Source organism: Pelecanus crispus, chromosome 5, assembly GCF_030463565.1.
Source record: "Pelecanus crispus isolate bPelCri1 chromosome 5, bPelCri1.pri, whole genome shotgun sequence".
Taxonomy (NCBI): domain Eukaryota; kingdom Metazoa; phylum Chordata; class Aves; order Pelecaniformes; family Pelecanidae; genus Pelecanus; species Pelecanus crispus.
The window spans coordinates 44,976,100-44,997,346 of NC_134647.1; the positions used below are offsets into that span (position 1 = coordinate 44,976,100).

At 38.3% G+C, this 21,247-nt stretch overlaps 1 protein-coding gene across 1 annotated transcript in view; it reads left to right on the forward strand.

The window, feature by feature from the left end:
• The window catches only part of PCNT (pericentrin), a 105,653-nt gene that overhangs the window by 12,022 nt on the left and 72,384 nt on the right, over positions 1 to 21,247 (forward strand). The window contains exons 6-20 of the mRNA XM_075711194.1: positions 376 to 2,865; positions 2,951 to 3,043; positions 3,255 to 3,431; positions 4,475 to 4,730; positions 6,662 to 6,720; positions 6,897 to 7,071; positions 8,900 to 9,036; positions 9,571 to 9,682; positions 11,387 to 11,419; positions 12,857 to 13,121; positions 13,384 to 13,471; positions 14,712 to 14,928; positions 16,204 to 16,442; positions 18,369 to 18,844; positions 20,329 to 20,905. Coding sequence (XP_075567309.1) covers positions 376 to 2,865; positions 2,951 to 3,043; positions 3,255 to 3,431; positions 4,475 to 4,730; positions 6,662 to 6,720; positions 6,897 to 7,071; positions 8,900 to 9,036; positions 9,571 to 9,682; positions 11,387 to 11,419; positions 12,857 to 13,121; positions 13,384 to 13,471; positions 14,712 to 14,928; positions 16,204 to 16,442; positions 18,369 to 18,844; positions 20,329 to 20,905 — 5,394 coding nt within the window. The remainder of the gene's footprint in view (positions 1 to 375; positions 2,866 to 2,950; positions 3,044 to 3,254; positions 3,432 to 4,474; positions 4,731 to 6,661; positions 6,721 to 6,896; positions 7,072 to 8,899; positions 9,037 to 9,570; positions 9,683 to 11,386; positions 11,420 to 12,856; positions 13,122 to 13,383; positions 13,472 to 14,711; positions 14,929 to 16,203; positions 16,443 to 18,368; positions 18,845 to 20,328; positions 20,906 to 21,247) is intronic.

Here is a 21,247-nt window from a genome sequence, read left to right on the forward strand (position 1 = left end):
CTCACTCTTACTCTGGCGATTCTCTCCTCTATCCCATTGGGGTAGGGGGAGTGAGTGAACAACTGCATGGTGCTTAGCTGCTGGCTGGGGTTAAATCATGACAGTCCTTTTTGTTGCCCAAAATGGGGCTTGAAGGGTTTGAGATAATAACAGATTGGTTCAGAGTGTATTAAGGAATCTGTTAACGGTTGCCAGTCATGATATTAGTTCATCTGATCTGCACCATGTTCCTTTTTTTGCAGTACATGTTAAAGCTTGGTGTTGGTTTGTGCAGTGTGCTGTGCTCTGCAGTGATTAATGATATTTTGCTTGGGAGATTCCTTATTAAAACACTGACCTTGAGCATTTCATATGTAACATTTTCTTTTTAAGAACACCAAAGATAAAGAAAATCTGCTTTCCGAAATGGAAGAGGATATGAAAGATACAATGCAACAGCTGTACAAAAGCGTAGGGGAAAAAGAACAATATATTAAAAGTCTTCAGGATATACTGACATTGGAAAGATTTAGCTTGTCTGTACTACAAGATACCCTTTCTCTCCGGGACTCAGAAATAACAGAATTAAAAAATGAAATAGCTCTATCCAAAATGAAAGAATGGCAACGTACTGAAGAACTGAAAATCAGTCATGAAAAGGATATTTGCAGACAGCTGGAGAGCTTGAGGGCTGAGCTGGAGAAGTGCCACAGAAGAGAGATTGCAGAAGCCAAGCAGCTATATGAAGAAGAAATTATTTTAAAATATAAGAACGAACTTGAACAGTTAAAAAAAGAACTCCGTGCTCTAAATTCTGAAGAACACATTCAGAATTTGAATGGCATAATAATTGACTTAAATAATAGTCTTCGTGAGTCTGAAATTCATAAAGAAAATTTGAGAAGGAAACTTGAAAACCAGCAGGAAGACTTCCAGAGAGAAAAGTCTGAAATTGAGACTAGATACAAGGATTTAACTGATGGCCTTAAGTCTCAACTTTCTGATGCAGAAGAGCAGGTCAAGGAAGCCCAGCGCTATAAACAAGAAAAACAGTCCTTGAATGAAGAGATTCAGAAACTGAATTCTTTCATCCAGGAATTAAATGAAAAGCGACTTCATGAGGCTGAAAAAAGTATAGATGTAAGGCAAAAGCATGATGAAGAGATTGTCTGCAATAAAAAGCTAATAAAATCGAGGGACAACCAGATTTTACCAGAGGTGTTGCAGTTGCAGAGAGCAGAGCTTGAGGAGATGTGGAATAAACTTCATCAGTTGAGAGGTGAAGATGAGCTAGTTCATGAAAAACTAGAGTTCGAGCATGACTTGGGAGCAGACTCCTCAAGGGATCAATTAGAAGAAATTAAGAATTCAGAGATCACAGAGCGTAATGCAAGTAGTGAAGGAGATAACCTTTCTGAAGAACACTTGTCAGAACTGGGGCTTTTCAGTGGTGATGAAGGCATATTGGCTAAATATCTTATCTCCATGGAGAGACCAGAAGAGTCATATGCGTCCAGCACTTCTGAAGGTTATGCCATTGAAGAAGGTAGATGCAGTAGGTATGGATTAGACAGTAGTGTGCTTCTAGAACCCAGCAGAGATTTTATACCTCCTCCATTAAACTTTGGCCTTGATGAGGAAACGCATCCTAGTGGTTTGGCTCAAGAGACTTTTGAAGTGCCTGAGTTGGGAGCAGAGGCCTTCGTTTCATTTTTGTCAGATAGCTCCCTGCAGCAAAACAAAGTAAGTGGCCACAATGATGTGAAGGATGATGAGGCAACTTGTTTAGTAGAGACATGTGTGAAGCTAACTGAGCAGCTCCATGAGAAGGAGTCAGCCTTGAAGAAGTCTTATCAGGAGACCCAAGAATCTGTTGGAAAATGGGAAAAAGTAATGGCTGAGGTCTCTCATGTGTGTGTGGAACTGCATGAGGAATGTGAAACACGGATCCATTGTGAAAAAGAACTTCTTCAAAAAACAGAGAAGGAGAAAGAACTTGAAAACAAAATAATGTTTCTAGTAAAGCAGCAGGGTGAGTATGGAGGCCAACCCTACAGTGCTGTAGAGCCTTTAACACAAGTGTCAAAATCCTCTACCTGGCAAGAAATGGTAAAAGACCTCCACGAGGAAAGAGAAATGTTGATGGTGCAGCTGCAAACTCAGGAGCAATTAGTGAAAGATGTTCAAGAGCAGAAAACAGCTTCTGATTCTGTAACAAGTGAAGTACAGTCTCTTTTTGGACGTCAGTTAGCTGCTCAAAGGGATCAAATGCAAAGCCAGCTTGATGCTCAAAAGGCTAAAAACCAGACAATAGCAGAGGTGTTTGGTCAGAAAAGCGTATCTGAAGAGACATTGTTAAAAGAACAGGAGTTGCTCAAAGCTGAAATCAACAATAAAACCCAAAATTTAGCGCTCTTACTGAAGGAAAAAACAGCCTTAGGAAAAAGATTATCTGACATGGAGGAGGATCTAATAAAAGCAGAAGAAGCACTAGCAGAGAATGCTAGCATCATTGAGGGTCTTGAGAAAAACATACATGAACTTAATGCTGAAGTGAAAAACCTCAAAGAAATACAGGAGTGTGAAAGACTGGGATATGAGGACAGATTAAACTTCAGCAACCTAGAAATTCATAAACTTAATGCTGAAATAAAGGCAAAAAGTACTGAATACAGTGAGGAAAAAAGCCAGCTGACGGAAGAAATCACCCATTTGAAGAAGGTTTGTTTGGAGCTTGAGGCTCACTTGCAGGAGTCCTTTCAGTCTGCACAAGCTGCGCAGGAGGCACAGTCCAAGATGGTGAAACATTACAAAGAGGAAATCGATAAAATGGAAACTGAACACCTTGCTGAATTAACTAAAGTGAGTTTGACACATAAGAAAGAGGTAGGAAACCCTGATAACAGCAGAAGTCTTGGGATTTCAGAATGCTTAAGGTAGTAATTGTGTATGTTTGTATGCCTGTTTTCAGATAAAAGAACTAAATGCTGAAATAAAAGATAAAGTGGAAAACCAGCACAAGTTAGAAGAAGAAAGAAAGGTACAGATTGCTTTGATAAAAAAGGTAAATGCTATAATTGGGTTTATTTCAAAAATAAATTCATTTTGTGGTGTTTGTCATTTAAGCAGTATCAACATTTTAGAGATGCAAAAATATATTAATTGTTTTTTCCATGGTGTCTTTGATTTGGCATCAGGCGGAGGGGAGAATTCTGGCTCAATAATTTAATTGGGGGCTAACTAACCATGCTTTGACAAAAGTTCTTTCTCTGCAGGTACATGAACGAGAGCATGATCGTGAAATCTCTGAACTGATTACTAAACATGAAGAGGAAATGGAGAAGCTCCGTGCTGAACTAAATAAAGAACAGCAGCACCTGTTGGATGAACTTCGGCAGCAAATGACAGCCACACACAAAGCAGAGATTGAGCAAGCTCAGCTCCAATCACAGGTAAAATAAACACAGTAATTACTGTAGTGGCTACCTGGCTGTTACAAAGAGAAGGCTCCTTGATTTTTGTGCATACTATGTGTGCTCTTTTATGTAGTACTGCAGTTGAAGAATTAGAAGTGTTCCCTTGGTGGGTGGTAGTAGATGTTTTCTACTGGAGTTCTCCAGGATCCTCACTGCAATTATATTTTAACATTAATTCTGAAGAAAACTGGATGTTTAAATTGATGGGTTTAAAAAAAAAAAAAACCACAAAAACCTTGTCATTTTTCACATCTTGACAAGTTTAACAAAAATTAATAAAATTAATTAAAAATTAGTTTAAAAATTATAAGACATACTAAACCTCTCCCACTTTTTAATTTTCCCACTAATGTAATTAGCAATGCTTTTGTGCTAAACTTAAGTATGTAAACCTAACTTTTTTCTTCTAAATATTTACTGTGTTTTTGAACACTTCCACTAAATGCAAAGTGCAAATGGAAAGAATACATCTACTGTTAGGTCTAATTACAAGATGTTGGGGTACTGTTTAGTTTATTTAAGAATTGAAAAGTTTGGTCTGTTTTAGCTGCCATTTCTAACTGTTGGATATTCCTCACTTTTTTAATGAGGCATTGTGAATTTTATTTCCACTTTTCCAATACCACTTCAGAGTTTTGTGTTTTAAGAAATTATAACCAATAGCAAATACGAGGAATTTTTTAATAGACAGTGAAAGGTTGGGGTGAACTTGTGTTCTGCTCTCATGATATTGTAAGGAAGTGGACAGATGCAAGGCATTTGGTAGAAGATGAAGTTAAGAGACAGGTAAGGAAAGCCTTTTACTTTGCACTGAAAATGTTATGCAAATCTCATTGTAACAAAAGTCAGTTTATTTTCAGGGTTCTGTCCCTGCCATGAAGGAACACCCTCCAAGTACAGAAAGGCAAAACTTAGATGTGTTTAATAGTTGAAAGCACTTGAAACTGAAACTGGTCATGAAAAAAGTGAACACATTTCATTAGAGGGGAGGGAAACCCTCTTTTTCTTCTTCATTACAGACACTGCACAGCCTTGAATTGGAAGCTTTACGCCTAAGCTTAAATAATATGCACACCTCCCAGCTTGAGCTTACGCAGTCGAACCTGAGAAAAGAAAAGGAAACTGCCCTTGTGGAGCTACGGGAGATGCTCAATGATAAGCGTGCTCAAGAGGTAGCAATTCTGCAAAACCGTCATCAGCTGGAGTGGGAGAAGATTAAGGAACAGTGTCTGAAGGAAAAAGAAGACCTTAAGTCAAAGTATCGGCAAGAACTAGGTATTAAAATTTGGGAATAAGGGACTAGAAATTGAAACCCCATCCATAGGTTTGTTTTTTTGGGTTTGTTTTTTTTTTTTTCCCTCCACAGGTTCCTGTCTTGGTGTAGAGCTGGCCTTTTGAGTGATGGCTGGTGTTGCCTTGAATAGGGACAGCAGCTAGACTGGCATGTGCAAGAGTGCATGTCTTATATGTGAAAATGAAGTTGTCCAGACCTAAGCTTAATTTTTCTTCAACTACGTGGGTGTTTTGCTGCTACTTCTGTAAAATAGCATTATACTGAACTAGTTGCTTTCAAGAGGCATTAGACAGAGCTCTCAAAGAATTTAATTGGTGCAGAGAGTAGAGCTCTTGCTCCTTATCTTTCTTAAGGGTTTTTATTGCCCTAAGTCAGCGCTGAGTACTGTTGTGTTTATGACAAGATATGGAAATGCTTCCTGGCTTGCGCTCTCAGTGGTTTCAAAAGGAGAATAAAGGAGTTGGAAAGGAACTGAAAGGCTCAGTGAGAACCTGCAGCTGGGTGTCCTTTGAGATGTGTTTGATACAAGATTGTATTTTGACATCAGCAACGGGAAAGTTGTCCTTGATAGTACTGAAGGCCTGCTGATGGTGCTCTTGGCCTCTTTGCCTCTTCCCAGATTAGGAGACCATTTCTGACCTGTATGGTAGAGCTTGAGGAACTTCTGGAGAAAGGTGAGGCCTGCAGCAATTTGCTAAAGAAGTTTAGGAACCATTCCTTTAGTTGTCCTTCCCTGAGAGGAAGAGAATGTTGTAGGGCTGTGGTTTTTTGACCCGAGAGTAGGAAACCATTTGTTACCACCAGTAATACAGTGAACAGATGGCATGGTGGGATTTGGGAGAAGGAGGAGGTCTGGATGCAGTTCTTGAGATCAATGCTGTTTATGTGCATTTTGGCAATGTAACTTAACATGAACGTAACCACTTATGAGTGCTTGAATGTAGGGGCTGAGAAGGAGAATTTGGAATCAGATGATGCAGGAGACCTGGTGGGGAGTTGTGGATATGGTTACCTGCAGGGCTAGAGGAAAGACATGTCTCTTCAGGAAGGTGATGATTGGGAATGACCCAAGTGACTTGAGTGCTGGGACAATGTCTTGTAACTTAGATGATATTTCTTCTTCTGCTGGACCATTAGCTGGGTGGCTGGCACCATCTTAGTCTCTGAGTTTGTATTTCCCCCTGAAAGACTTGAAATAAGGTTGTAAGCTAAGGCAATGGTACTTTGAAGCTGTGAGAATGGGACTTGACAGGGTTCTTGCAGATCAAGAAAGGTGCTGAACAAGAAGTTGGAATGAATCTGGGGAGGAGCTGGGAAGGAAGAAGCCATTGGTGTCAGTGGTGATTGAGCAGATAATAGCATCTGTCTTGCAGTCTGTTTCCTAGGCATTTTTAGAAGAGATTTGGAGAGAGTTTCCTCCTTGCTGCTGCTGCCTGCTACTCTTTTGCTGTATCTCTGGAGACAGAGATGATTCAAACACTTAATAGTGATGTGCAGTGAAATACTAGCATCTAAAATGACATTGATAGGCATTTGAATTTATATCTTTAGGAATAAAGGCGGGGGGGTTAGGTTGGTTGGTTTTGGGGGTTTTTTTGTTTCTTTTTAATTTAGTATCATGCTCTCTGTATATTTAAGCACACTTTCCTTTGCTAATTAAGCTGAACTTAACCTTCAGGGTTGTCTTTGCAGTTGTAACTGCTAGATGCTTATTTTCTAAAATGGAAGTGCATTACTACGATATAGCATAGCAGCAGATTTGAACAGAACCCAGTACCTTACACTGCTGCATGCCTACCTATTTAAGCCCTGAGTTTGATGCTGAAAATGGTAATCTTATCCATATTTCTACTTGTTATTTAATTATAACATTTTATGTAAATTCATTAATAAGTAGTATTTTATTTCACAGTTGATCAGAGAAAGAAAATAGAATTGGAAATGGAAGAGACCCATGTCCAGGCGTTAGAGGTACAAATTCTGTTCTTCATACAAGAAAAAGTAAGACTCCTTTCAGTAAACTAGAGCTGGTAGAAGTCCCATGTCTACTACACATTTATTGTACAGGACAAATAAATGGAGGGGAAAAAAACCCTACTAATTTACTAAATGTGTTTGCTTTCATAATGCATGTCTTTCTCTCTTAGACTCTCAAAAGAGACTGGCAATTGGAGTCTGAGATGCATTTAAAAAGCACGTGTGAAGAGCTGTCTGAAAAGCATCACACTGAAATGGTGGAACTGCAGAAAACTCTGGAAATGGAATTAGAAAAAGTCAAAGCAGAGCTGGGTCTTCTTTCTCTTGAGAATGAACAGTATAAAAGTAAGTGCCATGGTCTGGGAAGCAGTTGTCTTTACTGAACAATGGCAAAACTAACTAAGTATTTTTAGAACCTGTATAAAAAGCAAACACAAGATATATCTGTGTACTCTAACTTAAAAATTGGGTCGATGGCATGAGACTGTCTAGAAAACAGGACATAAATGAAAAATTGTTTAAGGCCTAGTTAGCTGTGTTGCATTTTGACTTCTGCAGAATATGAGATGGACTGTGTTTACCTTCAAGCACATTAAAGGGAGGTGCTGTTTTGCTTCCAGCTGAAAACTGGCTTTGGCAGTTACTGAATTAAGCAAAATTCCAATTAATATTAATAGAGACTTCTAACAAAAAAATCGGGTTTGGACTATGAATAGTTAAAGCTTAATGGAACAGTAGCTTTTAAAATACTGTTCTGGAAGTGACATTTTTGACACTACTGTAATTGGAGTTTTCATTAACTTGAAAAATGAAATCTGGATGAGTACCTAGCCAGGTACCTCTGTTCATGTCTTTTGCTGAGGTGCAGATAGGAGATAGGACTATGAAAAGTTTGTGTAGGTCTCAAAAATCTGACATGTTTGTTGAGATGGAATCATAGAATCATTTAGGTTGGAAAAGACCTTTAAGATCATCCAGTCCAACCATTAACCTACACTACCAAGTCCACACTAAACCAATCAAGAGTAGACTAGACTAAACCATGTCCCAAAGTGCCACACCTACCCGTTTTTTGAACACTTCCAGGGATGGTGACTCCACCACCTCTCTGGGCAGCCTGTTCCAATTCTTGACCACCCTTTCCATGAAGAAATTTTTCCTACTATCCAATCTAAACCTCCCCTAGCGCAGCTTGAGCCCATTTCCTTTCATCCTATCGCTAACTACATGGGAGAAGATGGTTGACCAGCACAGTAGCGTCAGCTTTGCTGTCGGTGATGGCATAAAAAGGAGCCACGAGATGTGGTGTGCCATGAAGTGAAGAGAGATAGCTAGTTGGGTTGCCTAGCCTCTGAGGCACTATGCAGGTGAGAGACGTGGGAAATAATACTCTCTTCAAATAAATGGAAATGTAGTGTTAAGGGCACTGGATGATGCTGGCTGGCAGGCAGCAAGACCAGGTCTGAGAAGTGAAAAGTAGCCTTTTTGACCTGCCAAAGGCTGGATGCTTTCACAGTGTTTGGCTTGCCTTTGGCTGCTGTGAGGACATGTTTGTAGCAATGGCTTGTTCTTCCCAGCCTGCATTGGCTTTACTAGATTTCCCTGAACCTGTATCATTAGTCTGTTCTGTGAGGATAACATGCATCTCTTGCAGCACACTGGCTGAAATGCAGTCACTTGACTGCAGATTCTTTCTGGGCAGGTCAAGATTTGTTGGCCAAATGAGGCAGTTAGCAAGTCTACAGGGTTCAGAGTGCTCAGCATGGAGGCAGAGCATACTTGGCATGAGCTTTCCTAGTCCTTCCTGTTCTACTGCCTGCTGCTGAGTGAGGACATAGGAGAAGTTCTGTGTTTGTAGGCCATGAAGAAATTCCCTGTTCCAAGTATGTGTGCTTCTAGTTCAGGATGCTTGTTCATGTATGCAGAGAGCAGATGCTTATCCCTCTTTCACTACTGTTGGTTACCTCTTGGCTAACTGTGGGATGCAGAGAACTAGGAAGCACTGTGTGGAAATGTTTGACTTTCAAGTAATTTACTGTTCAAGTATTTTTGTGATTCCCTGTAAGCTACCATTCTAGGTAGAGACATGCATTTCTGTTTTAGTTGCACAAAAGTTGTACAGGTTACTCAGTAACCAGGATGGTGGTATAACAGAACTAATTTTTAATTTTAGTAAAATGTATAGAATTGGAGAAGCAACACCAGGTAGCCATTACAAAATTACAAGAACAGCTGCAGGCTGAACATAACCAACTCCTAGAAGATACGAAGATGAAAAGCCAAGAAAAAGAACAGAATCTTCAGAAAGAGGTAAATAAGATTTCTTTACTGGTTTCGAGTGGTTGATTACTCTCTATGTAACAAAAACTAGACTTGTTTGTATTTAGGGATTTTATTGAAAAACTAAAATGCATCTTATGAAGTAGGTGAATACTCTTGATTTTTCTGTAGTGGTTCAAAGTCTTTTGAATGCAATTGCCTTTGTGCCATTCGGTGCCGTTTCTTCCTCTGTACTTATATGCTTAATTTTCTGGTTCTTGTGTTTCATTTTTATCTAGCTAATACTTTATTTTTGCCAGTGATGATAAATATGACATCAGGAACAAATTCCTCTCTCTTAGAGGAGTGCGTCTAACAGTTAAATGCTGCTCAGTATCTCTGGTAGCCTGGGTCAGGAGCTGAGAGTCTGGTTGTCACTAAATGTTTCCACTTATTTCTGACATGCAACTGCCTGTTGCATATAAAATAAGCAATTAGAACAAAATTGTTTTAAAAAGGTTGTGGTGAGTTTTGTGGGGGTTTTCTTGTTTATTTGGTTTTTTTTTAACATGTCTTCTTCCATAGCTGGAGAAACTTCAGGTCATGCATGAAGAACTCAAGACTCGGTCACAAGAAGAAATCAGGCAGCTTTGGTCTCAGCTCGACAGTACCCAAACAAGTCGGCAAGAGCTAAGTGGTATGTTCAAAACTGATGCATTTTGAGTTTTGCCTCTTCTTCATATAGAAGTACACATTATTGACATGAAATACTTTTAATCGTGTAGCAGAAAAACACAGGTAGGTCACAGAAGGGTCAGTGAGTTGTACCCTAGTGACTGGGTGCATGATCTGTTTCTGAAGTGAGAGGCAAGTCAGTGTCAGATGACTAGTTGGTTCTGCAATGTCAAAAAGCATGGTATGGCTGTGGGGAAAAGCTCATTCCTCTTGTTTTCCTTTCCCTTCCCACTCCGTTCCTGCACCCTATAGAAAACTGTAGTGGAAGACAAACATTGTTCATTGCAATGTCAAATTAAGTATAATGTAGTTAATAAATGGAGAAAATGCTGGCTGGTGCAATAGCATACTCCTATTTGTACTCAGTATGGATGCAGGTATGAATTCAATTGAGAAAACTGTTAATTGAATAGACAGTAAAGATTACCACCTAGTTTATGACTTTGAGTGGTTTATTGTGGCTATGGTATATTTTCTTTTGTTTGGAGATAATTAAGAGATTAATCTGCTTAAAAAAAAAGAATAAGCAGAAATATTTTAAAACTGTGTGACTAGGTTATATCTTGAGGTAGAAATCACTTTTTTTCCCTTTCAGTTTTGAGGTGAGTTAAATAAAATGCTTTTTCATTGATGCTCAAAATGGAGATGCACCATCTTCTGCAAGACTTTTAATTCTTAAATACAGAAAAGCCCTGGGTTAAAGATATCTCTATTTTAAAAAAAGAATAAAAACATTCAGGTGATACTTCTGAAATCAGAATGAATGATAATGTTGTTTTCCTGTAAGGCTAAAAATAACCTCCTTTTTCCATGATAATGCTTCTGTTTAAAAAAAAAAAAACACAAATCTTCTAAGCCTAAAAGGAAAAAACAAAAAGGAAAACATTGTGCACAGCAATTCAACATGAAGAGTTTTGGTCTTTGTTTTTTTGTTTTTTTTTAATTAGTCTTATGTGTATCTGCATTAAACTTATGAAAAAGTTTTAAAGCTTGAGAGGAAAATAATGACTGGCTGAAATCTGACATGGTATGCTTTATATATCTTAAGATACCTGTTTCAAGATTTAGGTGTATTAAACAAAACAGTCAACTTTACAATGTAGTGATTGGAGATGACACACATTTTTGGTTGAAATGAAGTAGAACATGTCTCAGATGCGTGTGTGCTAACAGATGTATAACACATGAAAGAAGAAATTTTGGAAAAGTAAAAAAGCTAGAGACTGTGGCGTTAACCTTGACTATGTGTGTGTTCACCTTGTATTGAGACTGTAACATTAGGTGGCGTTCTTTGCTTCTGCTGAGGTAGTTGAAGCACATTACATTTGCCTTTTGTTTTAAATGCAATTTCAGATTTTCTAAAAAATATAACTGTAAATAGCTTTGGAAATATAACGGTTTTGTAAGGGTGTTTTTTTCTGGGTTTTTGGTCATAAATTGAATAAATAATTTTTCTATCTAGTCAGACTTTACCTTGACTTTTTCAGATCTCTGTTTTGATATTACAGAATTATAGCAGATAGCACTTTATAGTATTTGCTGGAATTCTTATATTTCCTCTCTGTAGCCCTAATCTTTATTAACCTTTCAAATGTCTTTCTGAGTATTTAATCACTCATGTTCCCATTCTTTGGGCTCTTTCTGTTTCTTCTTTATCTTGCTTGAGATGGTGAGACCAGAATGCAAGCCTGTGGTCCAGGTGAGGATATCTGTTTTAGTGTGTGAGATCTTAAAGGTGTTTTGGTTTACTTAGCTCTTCTTCACTTGAATGATCATTTGACAGTGCATTTGGATTGGTTTGAGGACGTGGTAGTAGATTCAAAACATAGCAGCTGGATGATGGGATTGCTGCTCTGATGCAAGAGTGACATGCCAGTACAAAACTTTTAAAACACTTTTCTGGGTTAATTTTGTGCTGGCAGACTTTGTTGGTTAGGCAAAACCTACCCATGCCAGATTGGACTTCCCTTGCCTATCCCATTGGTGGTGTTACTAGTCGCTGCCTGTCACTTGATTCCTCTGGTCCCTGTGCTTAGCAACTGCTCCCTTTGGAAGCAGGCTTGAGCCATGTACTTACTTCTCCTATTCATTCTGTTTGAATGTTCGTTGTGAGAATTCTTCATGCTAAGTGTGTGTTTTCTGGTTTGCTACATAAAAACACACTGTGACAATCAGCTGTGTTGCTTCCTGGGTGGCATCCTCTGTTTCCATAAATGTTTCTGAAGTTTCTCTTCTTGCATAACGTAAGCAGATGCTTTTCTCAGAGTTCTTTCTTCTTGAAATGTGGTCTGATCTCCAGTTATTCTGTGGAGATTCAGCTAACTTAAGTCATCTGGGAAGCTCAGCCATCTGGGAAGCTTTTTTACTTCCGTCTCATGACTTTTGTCCTTTTTCCCTGCTTTTTTCACTTCCTGATACGTTACTGCTTCTTTAATGGGGAAGAAAGCTCTCAGAGTTCATGAATATGCTGCAATGCTGGCCATTGCCCTCACTCCCTGAAAGGAGGGTAGCTTGATGAACAGCCTCGGTTGCTGTTTTCTACTGCATTCTACACTTTTTCCTTTTTTTTTTTTTTTTTGTTCTGGTTGGATAGTTCTTTTTAATTCAATTAATTTAGCCTCTGCTTGATGTAATGATGAATGGCCAAACAATCACTAAAGTAATCCAGAATTTATTTTATTTTTTTCTTTCTTGTGATTTTGTTTTTCTGCATAGTTTGTGCTAAAGTTCTTTTTGTTTGTTGGGTAGTTTTCCCTGGAGCAAATTGAATGTTCTTGACTAAATTATTGCTTCTGGTTGCTACAACAAGCAGGTGTGAAGATTAAACAATATTGCAGCGCTCTGCATGTCACTAGCCCAGACCTGAAGCACAAGGAAACAAGGAGGGCTAACAGTCTGCTGGTAGTTTTGATTCTTGTCATGAGGATGGTTTCTCTGAATGCAGTGTAAATGGAGAACATGGTTTTACTGTCTTTTGAGGAAGGAATGTTTCACCTTCCGGAAGTTCATTTTCTTATGTAGCTTGTGGGATGACATTTAGTGCTATCTCAACTAAAATATGGCTGATATTCACAGAATGACTTAGCCTAAAAATATGTACTTCTGAGTACTTGTGTTGGTTTTGCCTCCATTCCAGAGCTAAAAGAGCAGCTCCTGGCTCGTGCATCACGGGTGGAAGAAATAGAGCATTTAAAAGAAGAATCTGAACAGCAGTCTCGGCAAAGAAAAAGTGAGCATGAAACTGAATTGGAACAACTGAGACACTATTTTGAAAAGAAGTTAAGAGTGGCTGAAGAAAACTACAGAGAAGAATTAACTTTGCTGCATCAGAGACTGCAAGAACTGAAGGAATATTCACTGTCAGAGTTGGAAGTGAGTCAAGGTCAAGCAGGGGACGTCAGGTGATCTATTCGTTTTCCTTTCATCTCATGTTATAACAGCATGCTTCCTTTTTTTTTTTCCTAATATAAAAGGTGATGGCATCTAAATACATTGGGATTGGGCATTAGGTGGTCTGTACACAGTGACACAAGTCATGAGTGTGCAATCCTGAGCAGTTGTTACAGTTGCTCTGTGCCTACTTTCAGTACTACATCATAAGTCAGCAAGTTCATTTAACTTAATTTGTGACACATGTAACGAACTTTAAAACCCTTTTCTCAGTTCTTCTGTTGCAGTTTTTGAAGAGACTGGCGAGGAAGAGAGAAGGGATGCAATTGGTCAGCTAAATCAACAGCTGGAACAACATCAGGTAGTATTTTTGATATATTAAAGTTCTACTGTTCATTACATGACCTATATGCAAATTGATGTCTGATTCTTAGCTCTTACCAAAGAGTTGGATAATTTGAGACACTTATTAAGGCTTAATTATTTTTGACAAGTATATTGTAAATTACCAACTTTAAATAGTTCACAGACTCGCAGAACAGATGAAACATGATGTTCTGTAATTTTGTGCCCTCTGTTTGCATTATCCCATGCCTAATAAGGAGCTTATCAAAGCTTTTCCACACAAGTGCAGAATTCATGGTGTTTCTCTTCTCTATAGCTTCTGTAGTAATTGTGCCTTTTATTGCTGTCTGTTGTCTTCAAGTGGAGATGCTAATTTGATCCCTCTTCTATTTCTGCACCTATTTGCATGTACCTTGTTGTAACTTAAGGTCTTGACTTCTTTGCTCAACTTATTTGAAGCTGACTAAGAGTTTCAAAAGGGAATTTTCCTTTTTTTTTGCTTTAGATTTTTATTTTTATTTTTTAAAATAATTATAAAAATAATATTATTTTTTTAGTGAGGAAATGACAAGCAGACAAGACATACACAAGACAGCAAGAGCCCAATTTCATTAGTAAATCACGCAAAAAACATATGAGTCATAAATGAGAAATGTATATACATTGTGCCTTTTTTCTTGTTGCTATTTGTTACCTATCTGAGTATGAAACTGTATTCATAGATCACTACTTCTAAGTTCTGTGGTGTGTAGAGGTGGGTCTCTTCAGTGTTGAGAGTTCCTCTGCCCAGATGTGTGTGGGACTTCCCCTCCATTATACTTTCAAACAGCTCAAGTCTGCCTTGGGCATGGTTCCAGGGCATATCTACTTTTTTTTTTACTCAGAAGGTTCTAATATACAGATTTTTTGGAGACTATTTTGTTCTTACCCTGTGTCCCTATTCGAAGTACACTAAGACAGCACTTAAGGATATGGTTTAGTGTTAGGCTTGCAGTTAGGTTTACAGTTGGACTCCAATGACCTTAAAGGTCTTTTCCAACCTAAATGATTCTATGATTGTACTTTGAGGGGCTCCACTGCTCTAGTAGCAGATGGAGTGGCAGGAATGGAGCAAAACCAGCAGGGTTTTTGGAAACCAGATATATAAGTGTCAAGCAGGTGCATTATAGTGCAATTCATGTAGTGCTCTCGTAGAAAGATTCTCGGCATGGTTTCTTCAAAGCTGAAGATGTCTTTCTAACCCGTTTCTTATGTAGGAAGAACTTGCCTGTTTGCAGGTACAACTTAAAGAACAATACAGGCATGAATTAGATTCCTTAAGGGCTTCCCTTGCACTTCAATACAAGGAGGACCTAATGAAAATGAAGATGGATCTGTCAGAGAAATATATAACACAAATTGAGGAAATGAAAAGAAAGCATTGTTTAGAACTTGAGCAGCTCCGTGCCCAACTTTCAGAAGAACATATTAAAGGTAAGATGAGCTGACAGGCTGGGAAGTAAAATGGTAAGCTGCTTGTGTAGCGTATATTTTTCTTTAAATATTTAAAGGCTTATCTGAAGAAGTTCTCAATTTGTTATTAGTTTACTCTAAACTCTAGGGAACACTTAACACATGTTAATCTCTGGCATTGAGCACTTTGCTTTTTGACTTTTATGGGCATGTTGAGTTGCACTTCCAAAGATGTGGTGACCTGAAGTTGATTATTCTGTAGTAATTATTCTACTACAACTGTGGAGTAGTTGCTAAAAGGAGTTGATCAGGCTTCCATTCCTGCTGCCTAGAAGGGCCCTGTCAATTCCTGAATTATTATTTATTTGAAAGTTTCTTAGTGTTGTTTGCCAGCTATGTTAAATGTCTCTTGTATTTGTGTGAAATAGGTCAGTTCTCACTATTCCATAGAGCAGACCCATTTCTGTTCAGGTTAAAGTCCCTCTTATGGCTGAATTTAATGAGACTTCCTATGTGATCCTGGGTTTATGTAATTTCTTAACAGTGGCTGCTTTTCTTGGAATTGTAATTTATAGAAATATACTACCTTGTACTGGTTCAATATGAAATGCATATATTGTAATTCTTGTATCTGCAACCTCTTTCTGGGAGCACAGTATGATATGCAAACATTTGAACTCATCATCCATAACTTACAGTTAGCTGTATATATAGGAGTTAGTTGTGTGTGTGTATATATATATTAAAAAAAAAACCCACACATATAGCTATAACTATATTCCATTGTATGTTGGTTAAAAGGATCAGTACAACTTTTTTAATTTGCAGTTATATTTCTTATCTTCATTTATTTATTTTTAATACTAGGCAGTATATCAAAACTGCTTAAATTAGAATGTTTAGAGATTTGTCCCACTGCTTTTTGGGGAAATGCCTTATGTAAATAGTATGTGTAAAAGAGGAGATGAAACTTGCATAAATCTGCCATTACATTGTCCAAAAAGAAAGTCAGCTCCTGTGGCAGGACCTCCCTCCTATCAGCAACAGCCACAGGTTTCATGATCCTTCCCTGTTATTCTGTGTGTGGTGACACTGTTGAATTTGAAAGGTGGTGATAAGGTGGAACAGAGTACAAAATCATCCTGATAAGGGATTCTTGTTGGTCTGTAGTTAGTATGGCTACTTATAAACTGCACAGCTGACAATGTTCAGCTTTATTTCTGTGCATTAATAGGACCTGTTAAAAGAAAATAAATTCCAGAATGTCTTTTTGTTTGTTTGTTTTTTACTTTTCAGAAATCACCAAACTGCGCCTACAGGGTGCTCAAGATGCAGCATGTCAAGTTGAAATGGAGGTGGCTGAGCGAGTGTCTGTGCTGGAGGAAGAGCATAAAGCTAAGCTCTCTCTCCTCCACTCTGAGAAACAGCATATTGCAGAGCTTTCAGAAGAAATAAAGCATTTAAAGGAAGAGATTGCTAAACAAAAAGATTTTTCTGTGCAGAATGAAAAGCATCTGAAAGAAGAAATGGAGAAGGTAATTCATTTTACAGTATATATTTTTTGTATAGAGTTGGGCAAGCTCAGATTTATTGGGAAGGCCAAGGGAGATAGAAGCAGCCCTTATCTTTTAAATGTGCCTAGTTTAGTGATAGTAGCTTCAGCTTTAAATAAAATTGCATGGACACACACAAATATTGGAATATGAGTCTGAAGTTCAGAGCACTTTAGTGTTAAACGCTTAGTTTCTCTGCAGATGAATTTTTCTTTAAGAGCACAGATAGTGTGGGAAAGCAGGTGCTTCAAGGGTTGATCCAGTCCACCTTTTATATTGATGTGGGTCAAGCATATGTATACCACTCCAATACAGGCACGTACAGAAGGTCCTCATCCTGAACATCTCCTTGCAGCACATTGTAGCGTCCTGGCGTGAAAGTAACATGGTGCACTTGCATACTGTCATGTGGTAATGGAGAATTCAGCAGAAAGCACTGTGGCAGATAAAAAAAGCCCCTCTGCTGAATGGGTCCCATCTAAGAAATTTCTGGTGTTGATAGGACTGTCTTTTGAAGCAGAAATAACTTTGCAGACTTCTCCCCTTTTTTGAGGGGAGAAGAAAGAATCGGACAACTGATTTCTGCTTTTGCTTTGCTTTGGTGTAGCTCTTATACCTTCACTGTCAAAGTCTTAGAGCTGAAAGAATCATATCTGGCACCTTCCCGCTTACCTGTTAAATCAGCTGTCCCATCTGAGGATAAACTTAGATTCAATGTTAATTCATTGTTTTAATTTGTTCCGATATTTGAATGCTTATGAGAATTAGATGGATGAAGCTCTCATTTCTCAAGCCCTCCTTTCCTCCTTTTTTTAAAGAGAGATAGGTTTGTGTATCCTTTTCCAGACTTAAAATATGGTGGAGAAGGCCAGAGAAAACAGTTGCATACTGTTTGTAGATAACATGGAGACTCAACTGAACCTTGTGCTGGTGAAGCTTTCAGTACTGCTAGTTTACTCCTATCACCTGCAGTATCTTGTTTGTGGCACTGCTTGCTGGGTAAAAGCTAAGCATATACAGAATGCGGTGTTTGAAATGAGCCTTTGCCGCATGGTGATCCACTGTCTAGAAATACATACTTGGTTTGACTTCTGGTCTCTAACTCTCAGAAACGGAGTGAACCAATTTCCTCAACTGCCTCTCTGTTTCCCATACCCCCCACCCCCCCCATCCCGCAGGTTTTCATGGATTGTGTGTTAATCAAAATCTGGGGGGTTTGTGTTTCTTTTCTGCCTCTTCATTTAGGTTGTAGCATAAACGAATGCTTAAATATTTGTTCAAAACAAACCTTCCAAGTGAAAACTGAAGAGTACACTTCATACTGCTGCTCTTATTAGCTTTTAATTTTCTTTTAAGAGATGACCCTGTTGTTTCCTTAGTTTAGTATTCATGTGTTTACCTCTAGTGTATTTTTAGAGTCTTTTTTTTTTCCCTTTTGTCATTGAGCAATCATTTGGTGCTTTGGCTTCTGTTTTTATGCTACAGGCTTTTTATGTTGCTTTTATGCTGTTTGAGATCATGGTCTGCATATAAAATACCACCGGAATGTATAAGGAGAGGAGAGGTTTAAAAGAGATTTTTAATCATGCCCAATATAAACACCTAAGGTGCCCATAGCTTTGTAAGTTGAACTCCTGAAATGGAGAAAAGTGGCCCCAAGAGAAAACAACATGGAGTACCATATTGATTCTAGAATTTTCCCTTAATTTTTTCTTATCTTCCTTACTTGTTAATAGTATGTTGAATTCAAGTACCTATAAATTGACGTTTCAGCCTTACTTTTATTGGAAGGGTGACTTTGCTGCAAGAATTGAATCTCTCCAAGACCTTAAATGCCTGAGAATGTCCACTTCACACACTTCAGTTAGGTTTTGGTATTTTATGCATTTTTAATAACTGTGTTCACAGGTCAAATATAAAATTGCTGAGGATCACAAGAATAAATTAAGGGAAGCCAGAGAAGAAGTCCAGAAAATCGAGACTATATACAAAGAAAAAGAGAAGAAATGGAAACGTGAAAGTGAGGACCAGAGAAGCCAAGCAGAAGAGATGTTATCATTGGTGCGTATAGAACTGCAAAATAGAGCGGAATATGAGAAGCAGAATTTACAAAAGGAGTTTGAACTTCGTGAAGCTGAAATGAATCAGCTTCAAGATCACCAAGCTGCCAAAATTTTAGAATTGGAGAAGTTGGTAAAAGAGCAGCAAAACAACTTGCAGCAACTAGAGGACAGCCTTGCAAGTGCACAGGCTATGCAGAAATCTCAGGAGCAATATGACAGTGACCTGCAGGAAGCCAAAGCATGCATGGCAAAAGAAATGGAAAAGGCCACGCTTTGTCTGCAGGAAGAATGTGCACTGAAACTTATGGATGCACAAAACAAGTAAGTCCTGAGTATTTGAGCACTTTCACTTACCAGTTCAGTCATTGTTATTGTTACTTTTTCTTATTTTAAACTTAATGAGTCAGTGATGTAGGTTTGTCACTTGATGGCACCAGCTATTTATCGAACATATAATAAAATTATACAAATTCCTTTTCTGGGTTAAGTAAAGGTGGCCTGTCCACCTTGGTAAAGACCAGTAGTTGATATCTTTTGGCAGGAATTTGGATGACACGTCATGATTCTGAGCCCATTCATCCCTACATACTACCACACCCTAATGTGTCACCCTTTTGCCTAAGCTGTTGTATATGTAAAGCTTACTCTCCCAAGGAACAGTAATACTGTCCATTATGGTTTACTATAAAATTTTGCTTCATGTAAATGTATTTAATCTAGTCTAGCAAATCAAATTAAGTGTAGTCAAGTTCTGCCTGTTACAGTTAAGAATACAACACACAGCTCAAAATTGTATACTAGCCTTGGAGGAGAGGAAGTGTTACAGGACATGTAGATGGAAAAACTATCTAAATTTTTTTCAAGCGTTTTCAAACAATTCAAATGAATTTGAGCAAGTTTTGCCTGCTGAATGAAGCTTGTGTTATCCACTGAATGCTGAGGTTGACAGGCTGCATATGGTATTCTTCAGTTCTGGTTAGACATAAAGGTTGTAACTGCTCAGTTTTTTCTCCCCTTCCTACCTTCATTGTTTTTAGTGTATTAAAGGAAATATTCAAGCAACTACATGTCTGTATTTGCATGCTTTGCTTCAAACTTATCCCTTCTTTCCTCCCCAAACATACACTCATAAAACAAGATTGGGGAAATAATTACAGTAAGAAAATGCTGAAAGCAGGAACTCAGTCTTTAAATAACCAACCACTTTTTAAATATTGGTGTCTGTATCCAAAAATACTATGGTTAACGAGTACAGTAAATTACAGCATTTCAGATCCTAAATCTTCTGCATCAAGCTTTAAGCAGAGCTCGGAGAGCTGAGATGAGTTTGGAGGAGCCCCCAAGTATCCCACATACACCTCCACAGTGGTTTTATCTCAGTCTTAGCCAGATGTTTTTAGAGATGTTTCTTACCACAATTTGTTTGCTTGCAGACAACACATTCAAGATGTAGACAATGTATATACTGTGTCTTAGATGCTCCATATGGCAGTATTTTCTCAAACAGAGAATGATGTTTGTATGTTGCTCTGTATTAGTGAGTAATTTAATAGGGGTTTCAGTCTACCTAGTAATAACCAGACACTACCAAGTGACATTGCATGAACCTTTAACTATGTGGCTATGAAATCATCTTTGTGGCTTGCTTTGAATTAGTTCTCTATTTGAAACATAAAGTAACATTTGTGAAGGCTAAGTACGGCCTACTTATTTTTCTTTTCTTTTTATTATTTCAAGTATTTTTTTTTAAAAAAAACCAGTATTGTCTTGACAATATTCTCTTAACTTTCTTGGAAATAATATAGGTTTATGGAGGAGCACAAAGCCATGACTCAGAAATTCACAACTGAGCAAGAGATTCTTCTCCAAGAGCTGAAAAAGAAGCATGCTGATGAGCTGGAACTCCAAAGTCAGCAGTTACAGGAGAAGCATAAGCAGCAAATTTTCTCTCTTACAGCTGAGTTTCAGACAAAACACCAAGCTGAAATTGAGACACTTAAATCTGCACTAGAAAGTAAACAGCAGATTCAGCTGGAAGCTTGCATTGCTGAACTACAGACAAAGCATCAGGCACAAATTGGTGAGCTGGAGGCTAAACACTTATCAAATCTGGATTCCTTGGAGTCATCCTACCTATCTGAAATTCAGAATATAAGAGATGAACACAGTCAGGCTCTTGAGAAGATGCAGCTGCAGCACACAGAACAACTCCATGAAAAGGATAAAATGGATCAAGCACGCTTGGTTCAGGAAATAGAGACGTTGAAATTAAAGCATGCTGAAGAACTTCAGCTTTCCCAAAATAATTTGAAAATTGAGCTAGCTAGTGTTCATATGGAAAAACTTAAAGCCATGGCTGTTGAAGCAGAAGAAGCTCATAAGGTGAGTCAGAAAGAAAACTTGGCATAGAAGGTGAACTTTCATGGTACATCGTGTGGGATCACCTTTTCCCTTGTTCTTGGGGTGTATTTCTACAACCTCCTTTGTGCCAGCACTAACACATGTGGGCCATATTGTGAGCTGAAATAGGAAACTGAAGCTGAAAGTTAAGTCTGTCTGTCACTTCCCCACCCCGAATGTTCAGACCAATGGGTTTTCTATCTCAGTGTGTGGAAAAGGTACAAATAAAGTAAATATTTTTAACATAATTCAGACTGGAAGGGTCTCCATTTTGTGGCTCAGCTTCTCTGCCTGATGGAGTTACCAAGTAATTCTTCAGAAGTG